This window comes from Cydia strobilella, chromosome 15, assembly GCF_947568885.1.
Source record: "Cydia strobilella chromosome 15, ilCydStro3.1, whole genome shotgun sequence".
NCBI lineage: Eukaryota > Metazoa > Arthropoda > Insecta > Lepidoptera > Tortricidae > Cydia > Cydia strobilella.
In genome coordinates, this window is record NC_086055.1 from 10,634,001 (window position 1) to 10,652,717 (window position 18,717).

The 18,717-nt window shown below is 36.9% G+C and overlaps 2 protein-coding genes across 3 annotated transcripts; one reads left to right on the forward strand and one right to left on the reverse strand.

Moving 5' to 3' along the window:
• Positions 1–122: 122 nt before the first annotated feature.
• Positions 123–9,784, forward strand: LOC134747732 (uncharacterized). 2 transcript variants are annotated; one of them, XM_063682355.1, is made up of 4 exons: positions 123–629; positions 5,549–5,672; positions 8,006–8,186; positions 8,756–9,784. In XM_063682355.1, the coding sequence occupies exons 1-4, from the start codon at positions 291–293 to the stop codon at positions 8,865–8,867; spliced, it is 756 nt and encodes a 251-aa protein (XP_063538425.1). In that variant the 5' UTR covers positions 123–290; the 3' UTR covers positions 8,868–9,784. The 2 variants fall into 2 exon arrangements, with proteins under 2 accessions (XP_063538425.1, XP_063538426.1); XM_063682356.1 differs by having other exon boundaries at positions 123–605.
• A 718-nt stretch (positions 9,785–10,502) lies between these two features.
• LOC134747733 (multiple coagulation factor deficiency protein 2 homolog) lies at positions 10,503–16,874 on the reverse strand. Its single transcript, XM_063682357.1, has 5 exons — positions 16,754–16,874; positions 13,657–13,816; positions 12,799–12,934; positions 11,374–11,464; positions 10,503–10,660 (listed from the first exon to the last, which is right to left on the reverse strand). Exons 1-5 carry the CDS (start codon positions 16,764–16,766, stop codon positions 10,524–10,526), a joined length of 537 nt encoding a protein of 178 aa, XP_063538427.1. The 5' UTR covers positions 16,767–16,874; the 3' UTR covers positions 10,503–10,523.
• Between the last annotated feature and the right edge of the window lie 1,843 nt (positions 16,875–18,717).

Sequence of the window (18,717 nt, forward strand, 5' to 3'; positions counted from 1 at the left end):
GTTTGTATGTATAATTTTAAACTATTAAACGTACTTAATTATCATTGCATTACCTATTAATCCACTATAAGAAAAAATACTTTCAATACTTCATTGCAAAACGTCACCATTCCACATAGAAATAACCACGCGGCCACTACAAAGCAACAACAATAGCACCATTAGCAGATGTCATCGTGCGTGCGACAAACAAAAGCGAAGGAAGAGATAAAACAGCCAGGCATGTCCGAGCCGTCTCAATCATATCAGCACTACCTGTTCCTTCAGTCGCGGACCCACCCTCGCCCAAAATGGTCGCAATTTACGCACTCCTGTTCATTCCTGTGATCCTGGCAGCTTCGGAACATTCGGGAGCGTACTCCTCGCCTCAGTATGCGAAAAAAATGTACCCGAAGTTCGACACAAACTCGCTTTTACCTGACGAGAAGCCACCGATACCGTTCAAAAGGCAGATCGACAGATATGATAGTGATGGGAACGATACGGCGCAGTACGCGAGGTCGTCGTTCTTAAATTCGGCGGGTAGCTTCCTGAGCGGCGCCGGTGGAGAAGTGTTGACGAACCTGGCGAAGGAATTTGTTGGGCGTTCGACTGGTAGCAGCCAGGTTGGTTTTGACTGCGTCTCGCAGGTTCGTATTGCACCTTTTTCTATTTTGCACGCATACTTTAACTCGTTGCCTGTCCCCGAATCATGATGCAGTTACTTCGTGAGTTCACTTCAATATTTAGGTTCGGTTACATCAATCCATCTGTCAACGTCAACGCAGTTTGTAAAATTTTTGTAAGGACTTCCGGTTCGAGCTTCATCTTGATAGTCATGCCTCGTGATTAATTCCTTTGTTTTATGCTCATTAATATCGTTTAAAGTGATATCGATAGCTTATTATACAGTAAACTAATGTAGTAGTGTGCAGTGAATGGAGAATTCATCTTGAAACGCGTTTAACCACCACTTTGGAGTCAACGGCCGGTAGTCCACGATCCACGCGTGCTACTTGTAAAGTCCATCCAGCCACCATCTCCGTCCAGCTATCACTTTACAAGATCTAATAAAATTGCCGTACACTGTCTTGTGCTAACCATACAATTTTAGTCGTATTTAAAGCTCCTTATACCTTGACACTGGCGAAATAGTCCCACTAGACTGAAGCCATTTATTTTTAAAAGAATTAATGAATGAAAAATTTAACAGTTCCCCAATCTTTAGAGTACCTATTCAAAGATTAATCCTTTCGGATCTGTTGTATCCATGGTAAGTAACTATAACTATTTTAATAGACTAATATTATTAGTGTGTTCTCATGGTAACCTATACGATTTGACAGTTCGTAGACTAATTCCTAATATACTTACTTTACTCTTTGCTAATTAGTCTAATACAGGGACCGGCCCGCTATCCCTTATCGGGGTTTTATAAGGGTATTGCATAAGGCGTAACTCACCTTGTGTTCTTATGGATCGATGCCTTCTATCTGTTACAATGTTTTACGAGACGCCAGACAAAATTACATAAATGTGCAAGAAAATTTTAACTAGTTTAAGAACAGTTTAGGATCCACTTCTGCAATCATGAGGGGGCTATTTCTGTCTCGTTCTCTCAACAATAAATGAGGCATAATCTTCAATGGGTCTACCTACCTTAATTTAGCCTAAACCGGTATGCTAAGATCATACTTTTAAAACCGCACGCTGTGCGCGTAGATGTCTTAAGGCGCTTCGCGCAGTTTTTGGCTAAAAATTGTTACTTTTTAGAGCTTATAACTTCTAAATGAGTCAACCAAAAATTATGAAAAAAATATATATGCATTTTCACTCTATGGACAACAATCGCAACATTAGACTTTCTTCCTGAAATTTGTAGTTTCACCGAAAAAAAAATAACACGACAGGCCGTTTTGCGGCTAACTTTGCTTATAACTTCTAAACGGCTTAATCGATTAAAATTATTTTTAAACTAACAAAAATGTTTTAACAGGTTCTACAAATGCAACATAGCTTTTCTTAATCAAAAAATATTTTCTTAAGAAATCGAACGTTTTTTCACATTTCATGCGTATGCAGCCTGAAAATGGCGTGGCCGGCAGTCGTGTGCCAGCTTTGAGACGAGGAGGCTGTGTCGCTCGTCGCTCCGTGCCTTCCTTGCACTATGTTCGCTTATGCACAAGCAAAGTGCTATAATATCGGAGTTATTGTGGCCAAAGAATAAATAACTGCAGAGCGCTGATTTGGTTGCGACGCGCATTAGCGAGCGCAACACGGTATTTTGCGGTGTATTACAATGAATGTAATGATAATATCCGCATATATTATACTATAATGTTTGAGATTGAGATGTTTGAGAAAACTTCATTTGAAATAAATAAATAAATGTTTTCTAACCGACATATTATAATGTCATTCAAGTTTTACGTTTTGAATAATGTTCCATTCCATCTCGAAACAATAAATAATAGATCATAAGCTACCTATTACCTATTACGTTGTATGTATGAATAGTACCTGTTAAAAAACATTGTTTTTGTAGTTTAAAAATAATTTTAATCGATTAAGAACTAGCAAAACGGCCTATCGTATTTTTATTTACGGAAAAACTTACTATTAAGTTTATTGTAGGTTTAATATTAATTTGTTTACGTTACATGTCCGTCTTTGGGTCACAAACTTACATATATACACCAAATTTCAACTTAATTGGTTCAGTTGTTTCCGAGAAAATAGGCTGTGACAGACGGACAGACAGACAGACAGACGCACGAGTGATCCTATAAGGGTTCCGTTTTTTCCTTTTGAGGTACGGAACCCTAATAATGATGATATTCCCACGTAATGATTGAGAAAACTTCGAATTTCGAAAAATAACACATTTGTATATGAAGCTAGTAGGTACTTTAATTTTATAAGTTAACTATTAATGGCATTATTTATATTTATTTATTACGGATAAAAAAAACGGTATAAATAAACGCACTGTACGCCTCAATTTAGTACATACCAAGCTTTAGCTATAAATCTTAATCCGTCGATTTGACTTAGGTATTTATTTGTAAGAAACAGATAAAACACAAATTAACTAATTGAGGCTTGTAAAGTATAATGCATAAGGGAATATATTTTTATTATAATTTACGACCTCTACACGCATGATCTACTCATACTCAAACAACAAAATATCTGCAAAAGATACACAAATACGAGGTATAGCGCCAAATGCCGCGCGCCTCTGGGCTGTAGGTTATTCTTTGAACCTCGTTCCGCCGCAGTCGCCGCACCGAGACGAAATTCACGTACGATCGCAGTGAGCGGGGTGCGGGCACAGAGACGCTGAGACGCTCAAGGCCAAATCAGCGAGAATCGTCTTAAAGCTCTTAGAGCCGTTTTATAATTTAAGCCAAATAGTAGTTACTGAGTCATCTCATAATAACTACATATTTCTCAGACAGATGACGTAATATTTAAAAGGTTTCCTACATACAATAACTATGATTCATACAGTCCCATTTGTGCAAACAATTAAAGCATCCCTTAAAGATAACTTTTACGGAGAAAGCCATTGTTTTCCAATCAACCTTGTAGGTATTATCTTTAGCCGTAAATATACTTTGGAGTGATATTCGACTTTTTAAGTTAACCAAGTGATATTGCGATCAAAATGTGGCCTTGTTACACTCGTAACGTCAAGTACTGTCAAAAATAATATCGAATACTACTTCTTCTTCTTGACTCTACTTCTTCTTCTTTTTCTTCTTTTTTTTACTTGAGTTTCGTATTTTTAATATATATATATATATATATATATATAGTCCTCCTCATCGATTTCGATGACGGCGACCTCAACAATTATGGATTACGCCTATTATTGGCTCGAATGTGGCTGGCCAGGCCGAACTTGGTCTTAAAGACTACTGCAGGTGCAGGTGCTACAATAGAGTTGGCCAGACGCGTTATACGTATACGCGTACGAGGGCTTCGGTCTCTCTTTACGTTGTTGGCGTTTGACATCTATGATATTGAGGCGGCAACGATTTGATGCGGTTAAAGATGGTCGACCGCCAAGATGACCTGTCCGTAGCAAGCTCCTCCCAACGCTTAGGATTTTTAATATTGACAGACACAAAAAGACCCATGTATAAGCACAATCGGATTAGGACTAACTTCGAAATTTATAGAACAGTCCTGAAATTTGGTATGTATGCTAACGTTTCGCCATACACATAAAATCTAGAGATTAAGAGAAAAAAAGGAAAAATAAACGCATATTTTTCAAGATGGCGTCTAATCCCCGTGGTCTCCGAAGCTCAAATTTTAAGAACGCAAACAGGGATCCCAAAATGAATTGGTGTCAAATTTGATTACTGCCCCTATTGTTTGAACCCCATTTAAGACCTAAAATCTGTTTTTGCAATCACATTATTTAGCCCTAAATCTAATCTAATATATAAATTTTAGTAAATTTGTATTGCTCCTTGCGTCTGTTTTGATTTTTCTTTAATAAAACAAGTGAAAACAGGTTGTGAAGGGCAAGAGGAATCTACCAACACGTCATTTTACGTCATTTTAAAAAAACCGTCCAGTATCCTAAGCGATATGGTGTACTGAATCATCAGTATTTTAACCCTACTTTCGGGTTCAGTCACAGTCGAGTAAAATGTTGATATTGGGGTAGATCATATACGAATGTATAGACAAAAGTGGAATTCATATTCTTCCAACTCTCCTATTAAGATAATGTCCCCTGAAAGGGTATGAGCGCTAAATCTGGATTCAGCAAGTATTTTCTCTAAGAACATGTATTTTTTTCCGCAAAAGTGTCGAAGATTTTTTTGTGTAGAATTTAATCGGCTTTAATGTTGCCTTACATCATATTTTCATAGATTCCGAGTAAAATGCAAATTCTTCCAAGATAGTACAGATTTTCCAAGATGGTGGCGGTTCCACGAGGTGTCCATCCAAATGTCGAACAGTATGGACATCAAAAAGAGACCTTTAAGTAAGTAAGTAAGTAAATAAATTATTTATTTAATTAACATACATACTAAATTTCAGGACTGTTCTAGAGATTTCGAAGTTAGTCTTTATCCGATTGTGATATTAAGAATAAACATATTCTTCATAAAATAATAATGGTAAGTATGCCTATAGGTAATAAAACAAACTTATTTTCGCTTTTTTTGTCTTGCTCTTCACGCTCTTGGTGTATGCGACTGTTTTAATATTTAATGATTTTACACTGATACACAACATAATTATATTTCGCTCCACTTGCATAAGGTGTATGTGTACATATTTTAACTTCGTTAACTGTTATGCACTCACAATTTTGTTTTAGATATTGTATTTCAATGTGAAGCAATTATTACACAAATTATTCACCAAAGAAGATTTTCCTGGTGGGCAAATGGAACTAACAAATTACTTCAGTTTTGTTCACATAGTTAAAAAGACACGTATTTCATTTTGTGACACTAGCTCTAATCTCAGTTTCTTTTTAGCACAATTTTTCAATTCTAGCTGGGAGTTAACTAATTATTAACATGCCTCTCTCTCACAGGTCCTAAGCTTGAATCTGACAAATTTGGTGATCCTGATCGTCCTGAAGGCGTTAATCCTAGCTGCTGGGTTCTTCGGAGCTGGAGCTTGGAAAGGCGGTCATCACTACGCCAGGAGTCTTAATGGTAAATGTTTCAAATCAAGTTTCGTAATGCTAAGATGGATAATGTCGCAAAATTTTCAAATAGAACCTAAAGCGTCCTTAAGTGTCATCCCATCTGTTCCCCTTTTTATCAAACTGCAATCAAGTACTCCAACACCAGGACAAACAATCTCTACTTATTATCTGAGTAACAAAATAAAATATCTACTACCTACCTACCCTACCTATCTATTTACTCGGTGGTATCAAAAGGTGTTTACTCAAACATGCTTAACAAGATTTTTGACAACGTGAGTTGTAGGTAAGTAATAAACCACAACGTAATAAAAACCACTTCCGGCAATTCGGTTTAAATCCATTTACGTAAATCCGCCGCACTCTTCCGTCAAATGGCCATCACAATGACCGTTTGACCATCAATCGATTAATCTCTATAATGACCATCTGCCTCCGCCAGACCGTTACCGACACGCGTTGCCCACCTACGAATATGTTATTGTTAAAAGATAATAAATGTAAGAAAGAAACAATAAGACTAACATTACTTTACCAACTTATGAGAATAAGCAGATTCAAATACGAGATGCAATTCCAAGTAGAAGTAAAATATTCGTCACCGTTAGCTAGATCTTTAAGGGATTATATATAATTTGTCGGACAAATTTTGTCCCATTCCTCACACTTTTTATACCACGTCGCTGGCAATCAAGCATACGGCCCGCCTGATGGTAAGCAGTTACCGTAGCCTATGGACGCCTGCAACACCAGGGATATTACACGCTTTCATCTACAAATATCGTACCTACCAAAGTACATTGAAAAAGCAATCGACATCTACAATCTACATCTACATTTCAGTAGTACCTATATTATAACGCCTCGCTAAATAGTAAATACTTCGTTCTACATGAACGAAGTGATTTTCGGAGAGTCCACCCTCTGATGCGGTTGCCGTGTTCCGGACTTAATCCCATTGTAGAGATTATCCGACACGTCTGGAGGCTGACCGGCTCGTACCGTGTTATTTAATGTTCATTGTTCCATAGAATTGGTTCACCGTCGTATGATGGTCGTATGCATTTGGGAGTAATTCACCAATATTCTGCTTTTATTTTGCTCTGAAACCAAATTGACAGTAATTTTTGCGCTTTGTCGTGATGTTCAGGTATTTGGTGTGAAGCATCAAAATTAATTAGAAAGATACATACAATCTAGAGAAATTAAAACAACCAAAGAAATGTGAGCGGCAAAACTATAAAATTCTAGATTTACACCATTGAATTATTGTTACTAACGTGCTAACGTATAGAACCCGCACAGAGAACCAGTATTTTGCGCCAAACTAAACGCGTAAGTGGTAAGTGCCATGAATTTACGACTTACGACGTTCTGGTCGCGTGGTACAGGTTGTAATTACGACAATTTCATTGTTTGGTATGTCGTCTCTACACGGTGTAACATGAGGATACCGAATAATTTTAACAGCGTATTCCTGATCATATTTAAAGACTTCCTATAAATGTCCTATAAAGTTTTCTGTAATTTGCCTAGTTCCAGAGTTAATACCGATTTAAAAAAAAACAAGTTTTTATTGTTACATAGTGTAAGACGCATATTTGATGTCGATGTTGCCACTGTGGGACGTAGTCTAAGTAACCTTATTGATAGATGTCAAAAGGTGACAAGTACCACTTTGTAAAAACTACGTTTTACGAAAAAAAAAGTAAAAGTCCATTTTAAGCAAATTTTAAGTGTCGTTTACCAATAATATTTACTTTTTATGTACAAATACATCTGAAAAATTGAAAAAAAAAAAAAAAAAAAAACATTTTTTTTGCTAATTTGACCTATACTTATTACATTTTTTCCTTCTTTTGGCCTCAGAAAAGCGTGGTTAAAATCTTTCGGCTTCCTCGTGAACATCTTGTATAGTAACAATAATGATTTACACAGCCTGCGCCGTGAAATTAAAGTGGCCGGCTTCTTATTTTACTTATTTCTTAAAAAGTTTAAAGCTTATTTGATTGACAAGGCATTCTTTACGGTTAGGGAATTCTTCAGTACATTTAATATAAAATGATTTTTATAATGATTGACTTTTGTACTTTTGATTATTGTTTTTTTTTTACATTTGTATTTATTATATTTTTTTATATGGTTTTGAATTTTTAATTTTGTGTTAGCTGTGTAGATATATTGAATTTTATTGTGTTGTTTTTGACATTAAATATATTGAATTGAATACCTAAACATTACCTTTTTGACGAGTCTAATGGAGATTCCTCAAACTTACCCAATACACATTCGTGACATCATTTCTAAACTCACTCTTAATTCACAACTTAAACTTCCCAGACAACACAAACGCGTCATATATCTCGGAGGACGAGATCCTGCTGTATCTGAGCTACCTGGCAGGGCAACAGAGCCGAGACTATGGCTGCCTGTACCGCCTCGCGTGCAAGAAGCCGCACCAAGCTGCACTTTACTCATCGGGGGCGGAGATTCTGCTGCAGGGAGCGAGGTTATTGCAAGGGTAAGCACATGCAACCGGTACCGGTACTTTGCACTGACTTGGCAGTGGCTACGATTGTAGTACCTAATGCTATGTCAAGTATGGCGCTCCTATCGCCATACATAGCAATTGGCATGACAATTTAGCGTAACAGAGCCCACCCCGACTCCTTAAACTTGACACCTTGAGCGGCAAGTATCGTCTGCTGGTGGGTCAACGATCCCGCAAATGACATAAATTAGCTCTCCGATGAATCCACGCAACTTTTATTTACTTACCGAAACCATATTTTGTATCTTTGCCTCCCGAGAGGTTACCACTCATACTAGTTTGTGCCATCCACGAAGACGCGCCCCACTCTTCTTTCTAATCGCTTATAGTACAAGTGTGCATACTTTTAGCAGTGTAGTAGTTCTATCTATATACATTAATTATCACACATAGCTTATTGCTAAAAGGTTGCACACTGGTACTATTAGCGATTAGGAAGAGGAGTGGGGCGCGTCTTCGTGGATGGCACAAAATATGTCAAAATTTACCCACTTTCAATGGACACATCGACTCACAGCTTCGACTGTTTTTTTTAACAGGAACAGCATCGAGTTGGAGCCATACGAAGAGGTATCAAAAGGTATCAAGCAAGCGTCTGCCTGGGGCGAGGAAGGCATGAACTGCGACAATCGTTATCAGTGTGAAGAATAACGTTTATAACAATTATAACGAAATACATTAGTTAAATAGATACATAATAAATATATTCTCCCAGAAGATTCCTCCTGCGAGTCAAGTCTGACAAAATTACACTGAAATAGTAATTACCGTAGTTATTGAAAGTTATCAGAAGGACTTATATTGACCGGGATATAGACCGTGATTAGAAGGAAGAGAATATCATGCCACATATCTTATAATTCAGTATTAAACCAATGATGATTGTAAATAAATATATGTATGACCTATTCATAGTAAATGAGTTCTCTAGAACGGCTCTTAACGATTTTAGTTAATAATTTGGGGCTGTTAGACGAACAGTGGCTTAGTGGCAGTCAGGAGGAAAGGTGGATACAAATAAACATACAACAAGGTTGGCGACGCATTCTCCTCTAAAAATATTTATAATTGAATTTTCGTCAGAATGAACGACGCCTCAAATTAAATATTTCTATAAAAAAGTTTGAATTTTGAACTATTTTCACGTAGCAGTTTAGTAGGAGTGCGAATTCAAACTTAAGAGTAGGTACCACCAAATGAATAATATGTGTGTATATATAAATGTGTATTTGTACTACTTAAGTTTAGTTTTAGTTACCTTCATGTGAATGAGTGTAGTACTTACCGTTTAAATCCTATGAGTAATTCCAATATTTGTGTAGGCAGCATAAACTATTTGCTCAGTTAATATTCCAGTAACTGTTTAGTCATGTAAATAATAAGTATTATAGAAGAAGGTATGGTCAAATTAATTTTTGCAATATCACTTTTAATATTGTCTTCGGTTACCGCGATAGTTACTCATGAAATAAAACTATGAAAACGGATTATATCGCGTATATTGAATTTATAATACATCCCGACGTTTAATCCGATTCCAATTCCAAAGTATAATCCGATGCGATATAATCCGTTTTTTATAGTTTTATTTCATGAATATCACTTTTAATCAATGTATTTTATTTTAATTTAATTTTTAAAATTACCTTTATAGAAAAAGACAAACATTAAATCATATTTCAAACGTGTGGTATGCGTTATTTAAGAGAAGGACATTAAACCGCAGACATTGATCACAATTCCTTACTAAGCAAGTGTTAGTCACTCTCTTATAATTACCCATATTTATTTTATACCAAAAATACTATAAATTAACTTTAGGCCATTCCTAGGCTCAACTAATTCCGTTCTTATAATTGTATGTATCTAATTTATTGTCATACAAATATTTTGACGTTCAAGGTTAACGCCCTAGTGCTTGACATGCTTAGATGGCAGCCCTGTAACCTCTATTGACAATGTCTTAAGTTTAATTAAATATGACATATACTGGGGCAGTGATGAACACTCGAACGGCTTCCTTAGATACTAGAACTGATTCTCGTAAATCCATTTAGATTTTAGTTACCAATGCGCTTTATTTTATCTTGCTTGATTCTTGAAATGTATTACTTTTCATCAGATTGATAGAAAATATGATTTTATTGCATTAAGTAAATACTCCTCTTTAAACTAACTTTCAGCCAAGTTAAACTTATACTTTAGAGCTAGGGCAGCCGGGTTACATTGCTGTTTGACGGACCAGTCACTGTTAAAGCTGACATCAACACGTGACCTAAGATTTTCTAGCAATTCCATCGAACAGTGTTAAGGCGGAGAGTTAGCAGCGAGCACCCTCGGCGTCCGCTCGCTGGGGTTGTTGGCGCGAGCAGCGCGGTACTCCGCGTACGACACGTAGCCGTCACCGTCGGTGTCGTCCGACTGCAGCGTGCGGTCCACTAGCGCTGTAGTACATATATAAGACCTAAGGTTAAGAGTCCCCGGCAAGCTCGGTTCTCCATACAAACGTAGTTACGCTCTCATTTTAAAACAACTAGCTAGATTGCTCTGAAACTTTGTACTTACAATACAATAAGGTATATCTAAGTCTGTAATTAGTTTATGTAGCTTCAGATACCATAGTTAAAAAAAATACAGAGAATTTAAGTTTTTCATACAAAACTTGTTTTTGCTCTATTTCGTTTGTTTTATATACCTACTAGAGCTATATAAACTAATTACAGAACAAGATATACCTAATGTCATTGTATGTGCAAAGTTTGATAACAATCCAACACGTAGTTTTAAAATGAGAACTAAACTCCGTTTGTATGGGAAGGTGAAATTCGGTCGAGTTTGGCTGGACTTAAGCGAGGATAATAGGGGCAAACATTTTAAGTATTCTCAAACTGTACCTCTTGGGCCAAGCAAATAAATATTGATCATCATCTTAGCTTTATGTAAATAATAAAAATACACTTATTTACAGTTACTTCATGAAAATTAGGAATAGTAGTTACTCAGTACTCAAGCTATGGGACCAGAACCAAAACTGACCCGCGATCCGTGAAGTATGAGTTCGATGGGCGATAGAGTAAGGATTGTAGATACATATATGGATTGTACTACGATCTTTTGATTGATTGATTTGATTGATTGATAAAAAAAAGTTACACACCTATGTAGGCGTCAAGCTCGTTTGCTTCAGGCTCTATAGAGGAATCGTTGTCAGGATCGTGAGCTTCGTGTTCTATTGTATGATACACCGCCTGAAATAAAAAAGAATGTTATTTATTAGTATGGGTTTTAGCTACTAAAAATTGTATATTTTCTGTCAAAGGCTGAAGCAAGATTTTATCTATAGGTATAGTATAGGTACCAGCAGTGTTGGCCGAAACGTTAATGCAATTAACCATTAACCAGTACAAATTGAACCGTAAACTGTAACCGTCCGTTACGGTTTACGGTTCAATTTGTACTGGTTAATGGTTACTTGCAATTAACGTTCGGCCAACACTGGGTACCAGTAATAATTGGATGAAATTGAAAACTGTAGACATGTCTAACAGTGACTGCATCTTCTGCATATATTTTGTAGTAGACTTTACATTACATTGTACGAGTATTTAATGTCTATGAACAAAGATAGATATAACTCCGTAATAGATGGATACAGTCTAAGGAAGAAACGTGCCTCGAAAATCACGAAAATTTGATTCTCGATCAGAGGGCGCCACTAGTTTTAACCTACACTCGTATAGAGGGCGTTGACGGTTTCGTTTGTTATTTATAATTTTAACGCATATCAGTGAAAGAACATGGATCAAAATCATAAAAATAATTAATGCAAATAAAAAAAAAAACATTTATCCATATAAATACATTTTATCGTATTTTTATAAATATTTATTTTTAGTTTTAAAGTGTGTCGACAGATGGCAGTGAATTTACTGGGGTTACAAAATTTACTATGAAAGTACCGCTCTAGTATAAGTTACTCTACGCTATGAACAAGCGATCAGTACGGCTGGCAACCAGAGCTACCAAAAGCAAATGAGTGGTTAAGTACCTTCTACACTACCTATGTCTTTAGTAAGAAGTATAATTTAGTTAGAAGTTAAGTTGGTTGGCGTTGGGAGTGGGACTTAAGACGAAACCTCCACTGTCGACTTTCACTCCCAACCAACTTAACTTCTAACATGCGCGAAATCGTCTTTTCATACAAACCTAGTCCTCAGTTACTCGTACCTCTCTGGATATTAACATTATTGAAAATATTTTGACACAACCAATCAAGCACAGCTACGTTTTTCGATTTTTTTTAATTATTATAAGAGTTAGGATCATTTAAATTTTTTTACAATCATTTTAACCAAAAAATACAAAAAAGTTAAACGTGCGGCATAGCTATAGTGCCACAAACACACAAAACACACCAAATATATATAGTTATATGTTTATAGTGTTACATCAAATTATGTAAAAATAATTTACGTAATGTCAATATCCAGAGAGGAAAATAGGGAGAAACGGCCGTCCCTTTTCCTCTTAATTAATTTCTCTTTAGATCAAACAAATTAATTTATAGTTAGTTGCGTTTTACCTTCAGTAGTTCCAGTCCATCTAATTTAGAGTTCCTGTCGAAATCGTGTGCGGAAAAGTAGTGAAACTCCAGTTCTTCAGGCGTCATCTTCGCAAGCGCTTCAGGGGTCAATACTTTGGAGTCCTCTTCTATATGCCTGGGAGACGACATGTCAAATGTTGATTAAATGGCTTTAGATATCCTGTCCTATCTCGCTAAGACTTTAATTTGTAATCTTAGGGCCACCCCACACCAGCGTCTCCCGAGCGTTGGCGTCTAGTCAACTGCTCTACACAACGTTGGCGCAATTGCGCAGCGACGCCTATTCCATAACGCCAGCGCTCAAAAGACGCTAGTGTGGGGTGGCCTTTAGTGGCAATCTTAGCATGACAGAATATTATAGCGTCACGACGTTCTTATTTGCAGATATACATAGAGTATAAAAAGTTTATTTTTAAAATCGTCAGTCACACTGCAACATCGTGGGGTAGCTATATGCATCTAGTGTAAGCGAGTCCGTGACCCGCAGGGTGATTTGCTGCAGAAGCAGCGTCTCTAATCCAATGAACAGCAACATGCAATGCGGCTCTGTAAAAGTGCAAGCTGAGTGGACGCTATGGCACGGTGACCAGTATCCACAGATAACAATATAAACACTAGCAAATGGCCCTGTGCACGTAGCTATCACGTTGTGGATCAAGATCACATCGTGAAGTAGTTAAGCATCTGAAGTAAGCAACTCCGCACTACACAACGCTCTATAGTGGTGGTGTTTCTGATCGATGGCAGCCAAATCGAGTATATATAGATGTAGCGACCCGCAGAAACTTTGGAGACCAACAGGGTTATTAAAGTTATAATTAGAAATATAGCACTCACTGTACATCGTGAAGTATTTGAGCGTCTGCCGTGAGAGACTCCGCACTACGCGGCGGTCTATAGTGGTGGTGTTTCTGGTCCACTGGAGACTGCCCGTGGGGATGATGCGGGCCGCGACGCAGTGCGGCGACCAGCGAGGATAGGAACAGTACCATGAATGCTGAAAATTAACACATCACAATGTTTTACATCCCAGAAATGTAGGTTTTAGTACTATGTGCAGGACACTAAACGCCTAATGCTAATATTCGGAAATCGTTTTTCTTCGGTAGCAGAAAGTCTTACACACTCCGTGGGTAGCCCGCGGGTAGTTGGCTGATATTTTCTGGTGCATTATGCGTGAATTATAAACCAAAGTTCGTCATTACTTTTCTTTCTAGACTAATATATCGAATTCTATGGACATTAACCACAGCTATTTTTAAACAAAATTACATACCCAGAAACTTTATTTAATCCATAATCACCCCAATCCTATCTATAAACCGCGGGGTTAAACTTATTTTTTTTTAGTTAATACTAGATCGATATTCTGCAGAACCCCAAAAGAAAATGTGTTTCCCAATCAGGTAATAAGATCATAGTGAATCAAAATATCACGCAACAGTTGCCAAATCAATTTAAGTCGAAACTCGGTCACAACTCACAACACAGTCCGCACGTGCCGTCAATATTCACGACAAATAACTAAACAATGAAACAAGATCAACACTGAATGGTACCTGTCTGTAATTTGAACACCATTGTACTTGCAACATAAAGGGTAGGGCAGCTGGTGCCCCCATGGGGCCGAGCCCCGCGGTCCAAATACCCCGCGGAGACGCAATATTCACACTTCATTTCACTCCTGCCCATTTCATTTGTCAGTAAATGCACGTCAAATTAAATGTTTAGTTAGAACGTCAAATTAGCTTATTTTACATATTGTTAAAGTTTGCAAAATGTTGATTGATAGCTATAAGTCGTAGCTAATTTACCTGAAATATTTTAACTTATTTAAGCTCACATAACTCACATTCAATAGACAGCTTGCTCCTTATTAAATATTTGACAACATTAGAGTTTTTTCGCGGGCTTTAAAGTTTTCGTAGTTTTTTTTAATAAAGTAACCAGTGAACGTTACTTTACATAGCCTATTTAGTACTGGCCACAACAAGACATAAAGTAAACGTCCTAGTGTTTGACATCCTAGTAAGTGCAATAATTGTTACATTTACTTTACTTAAGTTACAAGTCTACTTACGCATTTGATAATTTAATATGAATTAATTTAATGTATGATATGAAAAATTAAGAGCACATTTTAAATAGCATTTTTTACTTCTTTGATCACTTTGATATTAATATAATTAATAACATCTACTCCTAAGTAGGTACTGTGTCACTAGAAAATCCATTACAAAGTACTACTTTCAATAGCGGGAATGCATAATTAAATGTGGCCACCCTCTCTCAGATCGAACAGTTGGCAGAAAGACGAGCCTTTAATCGGACCCTCTTTATTATGCTCTACCAACTTATCTGTGCTCCTGCTTCTATCAAAATGAACCTTATGTCTATGAGATCATAGTTTACGCATGTGATTTGTAAAGTTGTGGACCTGTAGGCGTAATGGAGGACAAATTATGCGCTTGCGTCGACAAGTGCGCGGTCCATATGTCGGGGTGTCTGTCACAAGCGGCGCGAGAGAGGACTGACACACAGACGGTCGAGCATGACCGCTTGTTTAAGGAGTATAGTATTCCATATTTACTTCAAAGTTCTTCGAGATATTGGGCAATGATATTTTTAATACAGTTGCTTAAAAAGTACTATTTTACGTAGCTGTTTAGCGTGCGGAAAGTTGGTATTCGAGAACTAGTGCTTTTTACTTTTCAATTTTTTTTAAATTTATACTTGTATTCATGACTACTTGTTGATGAGTGTAGTTTCCTTTAAATGTCGTAACCAACATAAAAACCTACTGTTAATGTAAGAATACGAAAAATATACATATTTCATATTTTATTACTTACTTCTTCATCATTATTTTATAACACGTTTATTTTTTAATATTGAAGATTGAAAAACCATTCTTAATAAGTTGTCTGAATGAAACGGAATAGCTATGGAAGGTAGAGGTAGGAATAGCTGCCGAAACGCATGTCAAAGAAAAGGCGTTTTTTCTTACTGCAAGCTAAATTTCCAAGGGCAACATTCGATATTCCTTACTTGTTGTTTTTCTTATTTTTTCGCAACTGTATTAAAAAAAACTTCGTTCGATACACGTGCGGAAATGTCATTCTTCACTCGTCCCGAGTCTTGCCACGTGAAGTAATGACATACTTTCCGCACTAGCATCGAAATGTACTGTTTTTCCCCCATTTGGGTGGACAAGGCTTACTTACCATTCCTATTGGCAGTGTGTCACATCGAACAAGACCCCTGGTGGTACTCAGCGACCCACCGTATTATGGCGATAAAACCCTAATCCCGCCGATCACAATGCCCTTACGGGTCAAAAATTCCTTTATCCGCTCACCAAATACACTTTTGTGGACATTTATGTCATCATGTTAATTAATCTCAAATCCAGAATAACATATATTTGATATTAGAAAAAAATATTTGACCACCTGTAGAAAAGTAACGTTGGAGATTTAAAAAAAGGTAAGTTACAAAGAAATAGAAATAAGTTTCCTGGAGGTGAAGTTAAGTTGAAGTAAGGGAATTATGTTCTACTTAACGTTTAAAAAAGACATGTAAATTATATTTTCGACTGATATCTAGATAAAGAGGTATGGTATGGCAGCATGATTATGATAACCATGGCATAACCGAAAAAATATATGGTTATAAATTATAAATCTTCGTCTTCTAATCAATTTCAAACCCGTTTGCAAAGATTTATTCAAAAATATAAATGTTTGTGGCTGAGCCAAATAGTAATAAGGATTTTCATAACATTTAATAAAGAACAAATACAATTTTATTAACTAACCAATAAGATCACCAATAATTAACCAAAAACTCATTTAATATCAACATATAAAAGGGAGCCCACATAGATCCCGTTATTCCCGTTTATACCTACTAATCTAATAGTGCAGTAAATTACCTTCAATCTTCATTATTGTTGAATCAAACACTTATTTGTAGCCTTTAGACAATCGTAAATAATTATATTTCCACAACAAGCATCTGTCAACTTCACAGCGACACTGAAAATCAATCGTAAGGCGCACGCGTGAAAACCGCAAGGGAATTCAAACGTTATCATAAAGTTATAATGAATAGAGTCGCTTGCTAGCTTACAGAGATTGTGCGCATGGCATCATAAGGTGATGTTTAGTTTTTCCACCCCTTTATAGATGTCGTTACTAGTACGAAAGTGCTCCTGTTAGCTTCGGTCAAAGCTTCGGTATATTGAAGTCAACTGGTGGAAAAATATTACACTAATTAATTAATCCCCTGCCTAAATAATTTATGAAATAATTATGAATTAAAGAGTCGCTTACAACTTGTTGTTTACATAGTATTGGTATTGGAATGGTATATAGATTGCGACCACATTAAGTTTGCACAGGTTTGCACCGATTTGCATACATTGGAATGAAAACTTGATGTGGTCGGTCGGACTCTATCCAAAAATTAATTTGCGATGCAGGTTTTAACCTGCTGTAATTTTTTTTTTATATTACGTGTTTTTTTAAATTCACAAACAAATTAAACGTGCATATCACTACATACTAAAACAAAGTCGCTTCCTGCTGTCTGGATGGATGTCTGTCCCTACGTATGCTTAGATCTTTAAAACTACGCAACGGATTTTGATGCGGTTTTATTTTATAGATAGAGTGATACAAGAGGAAGGTTTATATGTGTAATACATCAGCATTGCACCCGTGCGAAGCCGATGCGGGTCGCTAGTATGTAATAAAATATACTACATCTACATATTAAATATATTAATAACGGGTCACTCACGTGTTTTAAGTCGAAAACGCTCGACATGTTTCACTTCGTACCGTCCGTGAGTGTTGTGTGCAACCCATCATTTGACAATAATGCCGTAAACGAGGGTAGTTTCTCGCCCCCCCTGCCGCCACCGGCGCCCGCGCCGAGTCAACGGGCGCGGAGGGCTGCGGCCCGCAGTCTGCGCCGGTCCGTCACCGTCGACGCAAGCTCCTGATGACGCTCCTCGGTACGGAGTGAAACATGTCGAGCGTTTTCGACTTAAAACACGTGAGTGACCCGTTATTAATATATTTCATATGTCTATGTCTCACGGAAGTTTTGTTATTAATACTACATCTACATCCATTTCAAATACCCACAGAGCAACGTTGATATAGTCTGTAGTTTCAGCGTAAATAACTTAATTTAATTTAAAATACGTCACCATAATCAATTCGTCGAGCTGGGATTGCTCGAAACGGCTGCAAAAATACGCATTACCTACCTACGCTTAAATTCCTCTCAACATGCAAACTACATTAGCATGTAGTTACTCAGTTTGACACGTGTCGATAATTCTTTGCCAGAACATTTTAATGCATGAAAGTTGAATGTAAACAACATGTTTACTAGTTGTGTCTTAACTTGGTTATGTACGTTGTACACGATTACACATACGTAGTAGTGTGAAGTATACGCATCGCAGACATAAGGACTAAGATTTTATTAGGTATTTATTTTATCTTGTTCTCGATCGAATAATGGTTTCGTTTGATTATTATAATAGGGGATATTACTGCAATGTTCTGCCACCAGAGTGCAGGACTAGCCTTTTTAGTAAACCATAGAGTAACTTATACATACTGTGCCTTTAACAGGTTTTTGACAAGTTTTCAGCCAGCAGCAGACAATAAAATATGGCATTGATGCATCAAGGCGGTTTGCTTACAGAGGACCTATATATTATACTACTCTTTGACCTATATACCGCGAAACGCGAATCCAAAAATTCGCTATCTGCCTCATTATCGCTCAAATATGCAAGAGTGACAGAGATGTTAGATAAAGAAATTTTCTTGTTTCACGATAGACCCTCAGATTGTGGTAGTGGCGCCCTGGCACCTC

Excerpts from the sequence above, each read along its gene's own strand:
- LOC134747733 (XM_063682357.1), bottom strand. Across the intron at positions 12,935-13,656 it reads CAAATACTTCACGATGTACA|GCATATAGAAGAGGACTCCA; the intron begins GTGAGTGCTATA and ends GTCGTCTCCCAG. Across the intron at positions 11,465-12,798 it reads ATGGACTGGAACTACTGAAG|GCGGTGTATCATACAATAGA; the intron begins GTAAAACGCAAC and ends TTTTTATTTCAG.
- LOC134747732 (XM_063682355.1), top strand. The coding sequence starts at position 291 with ATGGTCGCAATTTACGCACTCCTGTTCATTCCTGTGATCCTGGCAGCT. Across the intron at positions 630-5,548 it reads GTTTTGACTGCGTCTCGCAG|GTCCTAAGCTTGAATCTGAC; the intron begins GTTCGTATTGCA and ends TCTCTCTCACAG. Across the intron at positions 5,673-8,005 it reads CTACGCCAGGAGTCTTAATG|ACAACACAAACGCGTCATAT; the intron begins GTAAATGTTTCA and ends TAAACTTCCCAG.